General features: G+C 39.8%; 1 protein-coding gene across 8 annotated transcripts in view; it reads right to left on the reverse strand.

The window, feature by feature from the left end:
- Positions 1 to 3,961: 3,961 nt before the first annotated feature.
- The window catches only part of Lmo3 (LIM domain only 3), a 65,509-nt gene continuing 58,849 nt past the window's right edge, over positions 3,962 to 10,621 (reverse strand). For 4 of the 8 annotated variants that reach the window (XM_029479023.1, XM_029479022.1, XM_029479021.1 and 1 more), the window contains exon 4: positions 3,962 to 7,124. In XM_029479023.1, the coding sequence (XP_029334883.1) occupies positions 7,019 to 7,124 (106 nt within the window). In that variant the 3' untranslated portion in view covers positions 3,962 to 7,018. The remainder of the gene's footprint in view (positions 7,125 to 10,621) is intronic. The other 4 variants (XM_029479018.1, XM_029479020.1, XM_029479019.1 and 1 more) reach the window with 1 other exon arrangement.

Here is a 10,621-nt window from a genome sequence, read left to right on the forward strand (position 1 = left end):
CATTTGCCTAGGAGTTTCATAAATTCATTCTTTTTAATAGCTGAGTAGTACTCCATTGTGTAAATGTACCACATTTTCTGTATCCATTCCTCTGTTGAGAGGCATCTGGGTTCTTTCCAGCTTCTGGTTATTATAAATAAGGGTGCTATGAACATAGTGGAGCATGTGTCGTTATTACCAGTTGGAACATCTTCTGGATATATGCCCAGGAGAAGTATTGTCTCTTGAAGGAAGATTGAGACAGTCTGCCAAACTCTGCCTTTGAAAGCTATGTGCCTGTCTGTCTGTCTTCCTTCCTTCACTCCTTTCAAGATTTATTTATTCCCTTTCTTTGTATGTATATATGTTTATCTCCACGAGTTTATGTCTACCACTTTCCTTCAAGGGCCCAAGGAGGCTAGAAGAGCGTATCATCAGATTCTCTGGAACTGGTGGTATTGGTGGTTCTCAGCCACCGTCGGGGTCATCTGCAAGAGCAGTAAGTGATATGAACCATGGAGCCACCTCTCCAGTTTTGTAAAATATTCATCTCAATTTAATCATGTTTCTCCGTGTCTATCAAAACTCTAATCCCTTATGTTTAAGCTCTTATGCCCAAATCGTGGAATACGCATGAAGCTCAAGCTCCTATTAGAATCGCTCAATCTACATACAGTACGACTGACAGGTTCAAAGTGACTCCACTGTGTGGTCCTGAGTGTAGGGGTGGCAGGCAACAGGTATGTGGTGTCATGGAAACCGTAGTGCCTTATCAGGGCTGTCTGTGTAGTAACATGGACATTTGAGTATGGCATTTTCTCTGGGTAATGAGAAACAATCCACTATGATCCCTGGGATCCTCTGCAGTTTGCTTTTACAATTCCGAGACAACATCCTTAGGTGCTTGGCATCGGCCTGGACCCAGCATCCTTAGAGCTTCTGTGGTTCAAACCTAGCTTGGCCCACTTTGCTATTCCAGAGAACCTCACATCACATCTTGTGTTGCAAAGGTCCACAAAGCATGAAATAATTGGAATAGTCTCAAGCACATTTTACAGTTTCTTGGACTGGGATAGTTCTATTTCACTGTAGCATGTTTATCTGGGTACACAAAGTAGCTGCTTTCTTTCAACATGTACTGTTGACCTAGGCTGCCCTCTTGTTGTCAATAATGCTTTCCTAAGTAGCCCTCTATTCTTGATATGGGGACTCTACATGTTCAAACAAAAGCCTTCATATGCTTTTTGAAAGAATTTCCAAAGAGACAGCTACTTGAAAAAATATGATCATTCTTGCTCTAAATCTCTTTTTCTTCTCCTCCTCCTCTTTTCCTCCTCCTTTTCCTCTTCCTCCTCCTTCTTTTCCTCTTCCTCCTCCCTGCTCCTCTCTCCTCCCCTCTCCTCTTTCTCCTTGCTTCTCCTCCTCCTCTTTTATATATTCTGTTTCTGCTTCCTATTCTTTTGGTTTTTTTTTTTAAGGACATAGTCTCACATAGCCCAGGCTAGACTCAAATTTACTGTGTAACCAATGGTGACTTGTGGAAGTTGTGATACTTTACATCCACCTAGAATGCTGTGGTTGCAGGTGTGTACCACCATGGCCTGTTTATGAAGTTCTGACAATTGATCCTAAGACTTGGTGCATACTGGACATTCTACCAACTAAGCTGTAGCCCCAAGCCTCCACTTTATCCCTTAATGACAACATTAACTCTGGAATGTTTGAAAATTTTGCTCATGTATAGATGCTACTTGGGAGCTCTTGGTTATGTCTAGAGGCTGCAAATACAGTAATGATAATAATAACAATAAGATATCAACTTCCACCTGGAAAGTGAAACTAGTCAAGGAATCCAGAAACCCTGTGTGTAAGCCTCAGGGCCTCTAATTAGGACCTCTGGCTCATCTTATTACTTGACCCTGAGCAAATCTGGTGTGTCACCAAGTACCTGCATGCCTGGTTAATACTGAAAGAACCAATCTTATACTAATAAGTGAACAAATATTTTAAAAATCATTAAAGCTAGCATCATAGTACTTATGTCACGCAGCTGGAGGTTGCAGAAAGCCATCTGGTTCATGCTGCTGCTCAGTAAATGTTTCTCTCTGATTAAGAGCTCTTCAATGGCATCATAAGACAATGTTGCATATCATAAATGGACTTGTTCCCTGTTTTCTGATGTCTCTGGCTCCTCTCTTTTCTTTGTACTGTGCCCACTCAATCTGGTTTAGTGAGTGGCAGCCACCTTGTCCATAAAACCCAAATATCCTTTTATTAGCTCTGCCATACCAATTTCATGAGTGCGTAACTCCTTGGACCAGAATACAGAATACCAACTGTGTAAAAAAGTGTGATGAATTATAGTTCAGTACTGATTGCAGTTATCGGAGCCAAATAGAAAGCACAGATGATGCAGGTGACTCGTGCCTTACAGTTTTGTGCATAACGTGATCTGGATGCTTCAAACAGGAATATCTTTGAATTTAACATATTTTTCCTCCTTTCACAAAACAAGATTCTTTTAATTAAAAACATTTTTTAAAAGTTCAGTATGTGTAACTGTTAACACCTGCTATGTGTTACCAACAGATGTTTCTCACTTACCTAGGGGAACTGTTGTAATTATTCTGTAAGCACACTGGAATGGCATTTACCAAGAAGCCTGAGAAAGTTTTGTTTGTGACTTTGTAGCATATTTGGTTGGTCTATTCTTTTTTCCCCTATTTCTTTTTTGTTATCAAAAATACACTTTGACTCATCTCAGCATTAGAAAACATTTCTAAATCTGGTGTTGGGAGTGCATATATTAGTCGTGTGGATCTATAATTGAAATTAAATCTCATATATGCAAATGCATTGTAAGACTCGCCTGTAAGTGTCGTAAGAGCTAACCCAGACCCTGTGCAATATGGAAGCCCTAAATCTTCATTTTAGATGCAAAGCTGCATTTTTTTTCTTTTAGAAAGATAACATTCTTCTAAGAGCCTGGCTTCAAAGAAAACTGTACTGAAAATGAAGACTCTTTATTTTTTTCCCCAGGTCTTACAAGAAGCAGGCACTCTCGATTCTTCATTTATGATACTAATCACACAATTATCTACAGGCATGTGCTAAATATGAAACTGGTTTCAGCCAAATAATGGCCCAATTGCAAACAATGAAAAAGGAGAGAGAGCTCCATTCATAGCCACTGTTTCAACCGAGCTCAGTAGTTATCAAAGCAATCTGAGGGTGACTCATTAATTAATTGATGTTCTTTTTTTATTATGTGCTATTGAGTTAATGAGTAATTCGGGTGAGATAATTCTCTGAACACATCGATTACTTGAGATATTTTCTGAGTCTTTCACACCAATGACATGCTGAATCGTTAGAAGAAGCGATTCATATTTGTGTGCTCATTATGGGTAAGTTGAAATGAGTGCTCACACTCACAAAGACATATTTAAAGGACAGGTACCAGACGTCTGTCTCCTTGTCTCAGTAGGTAACCAGGTACACAAGGCAAGGCCTGACACACAGTAGGCATTCAGTAAAATACAAATGAAATAGTGACTCACACAATCCTTTGTTTCCTACAACCTTGAATGGAGTTAAAAATCACATGTAAAAAAAAAATCATGTATAATGGTATTTTTAAGAAAGGCTTTTGCTTAAATTGTGTTCCCTGTTAATGGCCTAGTACAATAAACATGCAGATTGTTTTTGCAACTTACTGAAATGAACACTAAGCATGTTTGGCCTGCAACATTTCTCTGAAACAGTTTAAATGATGATTCAAAGAATGATCTGCCTAACGTGATAGTTAAAAGAGAACTGTTTGTGGCTGGATGTCTTACCAGAACTTCCATTGTCACCTCCCAGGTGCCACGTGTCTTCCATGAAAACAGTGTTTAGTGGAGCTTTTGGGTTTAATTCCCTTTATAGAGAATTTGAAATTTGTCTGCTGACAGCAGCAACACAGTCACTTTCAGCAAGATCACTAAAAATATATGGACATGCACAAAAATCATAGCCAGCAATTCATTTCGGACAATTTTATTTATTTCTCACATAAGTACAATGGCAGAGAGCCTCCTCCTTCAGGAATCTCCAGCAGTCTCAGGGAAAGGAGCAGCTGCTATGGCTTCCTTCCTCAGGCTTGTTGGGATTTAGGTTTAGAGAGGGACATAAGGTTGCATTTTCCTGTGGACAGCACGTGCTTTCTTCAGACCACCTTTGTCTTTGCCAGTTAAGCACAATCAACAGTGATTGATTGAAAACATGAATCCAAATTAAACAAAAAAAATAATAAAAGAGTCCAGATCTTTATTAAGCAAGATGGAAGTGAAGTCACAAACATTGGTCATCCCTTAAGCTGAGCAAGCTGGTGGGATGGGGGTTGCCTGGCCCCTCGTCAGAAGTAGCCTGCAGAGATGCTAGGAGGACAACTTCCCCAGCCTGAGAAATCAAAACTCTGTGCCAGGCGTCTGACCATAGCATCAGATACCATGACACAAGGGCTGCACAACACAAAGAGAAGAATTGAGGCAAAATCGGGGGCCCTGAGTTCTCAGGAAAACTACCCTAATGCTTCAGGTCAAAAAAAAAAAAATGCTACTAACTGTGGCCAAGTAGCTGGAAAACACCTTACAGCTGGAAAATTACCCCTTTTCTTGGTTCACAATTTCATGGAGATTAAAGATAATCAAAAAAGATTAAGGCTTTAGCTTTTAATCCAGGTGAACAATTTCCCCCCAAATTAAGCCAAAGCAATGTAGATCCTATTTGTTTGGGGAAGGCAAGGATAGCTGAAGAGCTTTCAAAAGCTGAGAAAAGTTTGTCTCCACTGACACACAATTGTCAGAGACAATCTGAAAACCCATTTGGATGAGAAAAACTGGGGATCATTTGAAAAATATGTGGACAGACTTTATGTAAAACCTTAAACAACTATTAGCAGGAGCTAGCAGGGCTGTGTATTAGAAACTGCTTCTTGCTTGCACCCCTCCCCCCGCTCTCTCTGTATCTTCTCTCTTCCAGTTTGTGTTTTGTGTATTTTACTGTCATAGCTCATCACAAGGCAAGCTTGTGGGGCTGAGAGAGCAGTGAGGATCGTCTCGCGGACCAAAAGAGGACAGCTTTGCAATTCTTCATTCTACCTCGAATTTGGGCATGTGGGAGTTTCACATTCTTCACAATGAAGCATTTACAAAATATGTTTATTATTCAATTTTTACAGAACCTTTTGTTTCTGCAAAAGGTGACATTAAGATCCTCATATGTTCTCCTAATAAACTCATGCTTCGCAATGACTCAAAGCCACACCAGCACCGATTTCAGATTAGATTTTGGCCCCAGACCAAGAATGTCGGGATGGCGTTTAATCACCATCTGTAACAGGGACACTGGCTGGGGAAATGGTTAATACAAGTAACAGTGGGAGATGTTTCCTGTACAACGATGGAGAAGAAACTAAGTAAAACTGCAGTGTTGACTTTTCTTGGGAGCAAATACGGTGCACTGTGTCTGTATGGAGGGGGTTTGCAAAGTGGCCTCACTGCACAATGCAAAATGAACAGAGTGTGAGCAGAAGAGGAAGCTGTATTCTTGGTTTTATTTCCTTAATTGCAATTTAAGTAATCATTTCCCACAGTTTCTGTTTCTAGAACATTCTTCTTCATCAGCTATCATTTAAATAAGGGGAAAACACCATTAAAAAACAAAATGAAATAATAATAATAATAATAGTTATAATAAAGGGGATAGATTTTAGCCCAAGTGTTACATAATCTGAGTTGGAAGATGGCAGTGATCAGGAGGGACCGAGGAAGTGTGACAGCAAATTCAAAGTGTTTTAAAGATTGAAGTAAATGGCAGGCGAAATACACAATCACCAAGCAGCTCTCAACTTTTTACCAATCTCTCTACTTCTCTTCTCGGTTTCTGTACAGACAGTTCCAAGGCTGTGAGCAGATCTCAGTGCAACTCAGCCATCAGAATCTCAGTGTGCAGCATCCCGATTTCAGGAGATGCACCCTCAATCCTGTTCAGGGCCATCAGCTCATTAACCACGGACACAAAGCCCTCATCTCCTAGGGAGAAATCTGGACAACATTTACACAAGAAGTTGAAAACTTTTAAATTATGTCGTGATTGTGGTAATACCGTTCTCATTTAGAATAACCCTTTGGAAGTTGTTCACATGCTACCCAAAGGCACTAGTTCAAATAGGGCGTGTGACTGGAAAAACAAAGGTAGAATAAATCTAATAGTGACGGTAAGGAGCTCGGTAAAGGACATTGGAGGACGTCACTAAGCTTTAACGTCATTCTAAGAATGGCACTTTTCACGTTGGCATAAAACGAAAGTGCTTTAAGCTGAAATCGTTAACATTTTTTAAAGCTGATCTTTAGCCCCCTGAAAATAGGGGGTTATGACGAGAACACGGCGCTACACCAAGCTGTTGTAGCCGTAAGAAGCGGATGTCACTAACTGCTTTGTGTTTGTTTACTTGCTTATTTTTGCCTTTCTAACGTCGATAGTCTTGCTTCATCTGTGTGTCATGGTGGAGGTTTGCTCTTCAATTCTTACTAGAAAGGTACAGCTCGCTGAAAATAGCTGGCAGACACAGAAAGCATAAACGTACAGTAAGTTGAAACACTGATTGTACTAAATGCAACAATACAAAGAAGCAAACCAAACACAAATGGTAACACAATAAAACTGTATTACATTTGTGCTTTGGATTTACAATACATTATATACAATAGTCCAAAATAAACATCTCATGCCAAGTGACACAAAAAACGAATGGCAGGCAAAAAAATCCGGCAATATATACATTACTTCTCTCTTTAATAATGAACATTCAACTCTTGAACGGGGGCATTTTCACTACATACAGATGCAGTCCACCTTCTCCTCCACATGGCCATCCTGCTCACCTACCGCTACCCTATTTAGCAGGTTCCTGTGTCGATTGATTCTTATATACACGTGAGCAAAAAAGATAAAAGGATGTAGTGCTTTGCAGTGTTGGGGCGATGCTGCTGCGGGCTCAGCGGACCTGGGGGGCATAGCCTTCTTTCATGAGGCCTTCCTCGTAGTCTGTCTGGCAGAGAATCATATTGTTCTTTAAGAAAAATTTGTCTCCGACACAAAATCTGGAAAGAAAAAATAAAGTGTGTTAAGACTACTTGAAATCCGAAAGACCTTCGTGGGAAGTTACTTTCATCATGAAAGTTAAAATTGTTTTATTCGGCTAATTCACTCGTGCATACAGTGTCTAAAATTCACCTTCATATATACATATTGTGTAGGATCTGCGAGGTAAATTTTTCGGCACCCACGCTGATATCCCTCCTTTCCTCCCTTCTCGGCTTTTCCTTTCTTTACCACATTGGCGAGAAGGAATACTTGGGGCTGGAGAGGTGGCTCAGCGGTTAGGAACACTTGACTGTTCTTCCAGAGTTCAATTCCCAGCAACCACATGGTGGCTCACAACCATCTGTAATGGGATCAGATGCCCTCTTCTGGTGTGTCTGAATATAGCTATAATGTAATTATATATATGAAATAAATAATTCTATTTATTAAAAAAGAGAAGAAATACTTGATCCATATATACCCACAGTAGAGAAAAATTAAAAACAACACAGATTCTTACTGGTCAAGTACCTGGTCCCATGCCTGCTGTCCAGTGGAAGAGGCGAGTGTAAGCCTGAGCCTGAGCTATCTTACTCTGAGGCAGATTTCCCCAGTTAGGAAATGACAGTAGATGCCACTACCTGGAGTGCTCCTCATTAAACCAAAGAGAGCAACCTGGATCAACTTCTTAATATTGATGTGATTAAATAAAACTACCCAGCAGCAGCTAATTATGCATCTTAGTTTATAAAACACTGTTTAAAGTGCAAGACTGTAATGTTCTTAATAAGTACACTTTTATATAGTTTCCCAGTGGGTAACACTCCGGACACAATTAAGGTCAGAAATAAATACTTGTGCTGTTTCCAGTACATTTAACAATAAACTAAGTCTGGCCAGATTTGTGTATGTATATATATATATATATATATATATATATATATATATATACACATGTAACAATTTAACGTTCAAACAGTGGTATTTAGTAGAGTTGACTGAGAACAACTCTTTGTAATTATTGAGGTTGACCCCTGTGACCTTTGGTGGTGGTGGTCATTTTCTATCAGATAGTCAACTCAGAATGATGCTCTGGCAGAAATCTTAGTGGATGGATTAAAACCATCCTGGAAGCCACCCTTTAATGCTCTGCAAAGTTGAAGGTTTAAATGAGGGGCACTTGGACTGATTTACATTTGCAAAGATTGGAATTCTAGACAAACAGTGAATCTATTTATTTTCCATCCAGGCAGCTTTGGAAATTTATCCCTTATACCAGCTAAGTAGATAGAGGGGAAAATAGTGTAATAAAAAAAGTAGATTGAAAAGAATTAGCTCTCCTCTTAAAGGAAAATTGGTCTGTTTATTTGTGGAATTTGCTTTTTCCCCAGGATTACTGCCTGCTGCTGATGTTGGTTTAAGTAGATGCTCAGCTCTGGTCTTGAAATCCTGGATTTGTTTGCAGCTGCACTTACTGGACAAGACGCACATTTAAGTTTGGTACTTTGAATATATTTTTCCTCTTTCTTCTTCCCCCCCCCCCCAGCTTTAGCCTGTATGCTTTAAACATTGCATTTAAACAGCAATGTCTAATAAATTGGTTTATGTAGCTATTGTGACCATGAAAACATATTGAATAAATGAAAATATTCCTTCATTTGGATAACCCTTAGGAGCACAAGTTTGACTTTTATCTTTTGTGTAAAATTAAGTGAGACAGCATTTATGATGTATTTTATTAGTGCACAAGAAAATCAGTTTATATTACTGCTGAAATTAATTTTAGCTTGTTAATAATAAAATATTATATCTGAATAAATGCATTCAATAAAACACTCCTGTGTTTTTGCTGTTAGTGAGTTGGATTTACTATAGAGAAATTTATCTGGAGATATTTTTCAATGTTCATTATCTCTAACTTTTGTTCAGGTACCCAAATTCTGTTAGCCATCATATACAGAGATGGATGTATGTCATAGCGCCCTTTCCTGTGGTTCCCTGCCATTCTCCACTCAGAGCCCTGTAATTCAGAGCATTTTCTTCTGTAAGTGAGTAAGGTCAGTGCTGTCACAGTGAGTAAAAGATACAGTGGTCCTGAGGAGGACTCGGTGTCACATTCTGCCTCTGTCATACACCCAGTGCACACATACACAAATGGATGTATGCGACAGTCACAGGGTTGTCACATATCCCATGCAGGCATGGGTGCGTAATACGTTTTTCATACTTGAGTTCTCTGTTAGAAAGATGAAGACGCACTATGCAACTTGAGGGAGGTCACCCTGGAAAGCAGAGAGAAAGCAGGAAATCAACCTGCTATGGATATATCCAGATTTCAGCCTTCCACTGGTGGCAAAGAGGGTAAAACTTCAGCTTTTCATTCTATGTGATCAGTCTGTCTGTAGGGTTTAGTGAGGAATGGAAACCAATATGTATGACAATGTCTGGAATGTGTATAAAACTGTCACCTTCTAGCAGCTAAAGCTAAGCACATGTGTAACAGGATCAAACTTGTTCCTTGCATCCAACCTAGCAAGCCAGCATATCCTGGGCTCCTACAGTGCCCAACACCTGTCTTGGGTTTCTACCGCTTGGATGCATATGGTGAACGGAAGGCCCTTCAGTTCTATGTGGATCCCTGATCAGTTATTTGGTCCTGGCCAGCGCAAAGGGAAGAGTGACGATAAGTTTATTTGTTTATCAGGTCTTGTGTTCTTGAAATAGAATCTCACTCTGCTGCTTAGGCTTAAGCTAGTCTTTGGGTCACCATGGCCTCACACAGACAAACTCATCAGGCCCCAGCCTCCTGAATGCTGCCATTAAAGGGATGAATCAGATCATTGTATTCCCTGTGCCCTTATTGTAATCCTTTGATTGGATGTGTATGACATATTCTATATTAGTACAGAGAAAAGAATGATGAGATGTCTAAAAATAAGGAAATACACATTAAAATATTAAAATAATTCTCTCTAACTTCTTATCAACCACAGAAATATATTTTATGTACATTTCTTTTTTTTGCTCCAAAACTATTTATTTATTTATTTATTTTAATTAGGTATTTATTTCACTTACATTTCCAATGCTATCCCAAAAGTCCCCCCACCCACTCCCCCACCTACCCATTCCCACTTCTTGGCCCTGGCGTTCCCCTGTACTGAGGCAGATAAAGTTTGCACAACCAATGGGACTCTCTTTCCATTGATGGCTGACCAGGCCATGTTCTGATTCATATGCAGCTAGAGACACGAGTTCTGGGGGGGCAGGGGGTGGTACTGGTTAGTTCATATTGTTGTTCCATCTATAGGATTGCAGATCCCTTTAGCTCCTTGGGTACTTTCTCTAGCTCCTCCATTGGGGGCACTGTGATCCATCCAAAAGCTGACTGTGAGCATCCACTTCTGTGTTTGCTAAGCCCTGGCATAGTCTCACAAGAGACAGCTATATCTGGGTCCTTTCAGCAAAATCTTGCTAGTGTATGCAATGGTGTCAGCATTTGGAGGCTGATTAT

Source organism: Mus caroli, chromosome 6 (assembly GCF_900094665.2).
Source record: "Mus caroli chromosome 6, CAROLI_EIJ_v1.1, whole genome shotgun sequence".
NCBI lineage: Eukaryota > Metazoa > Chordata > Mammalia > Rodentia > Muridae > Mus > Mus caroli.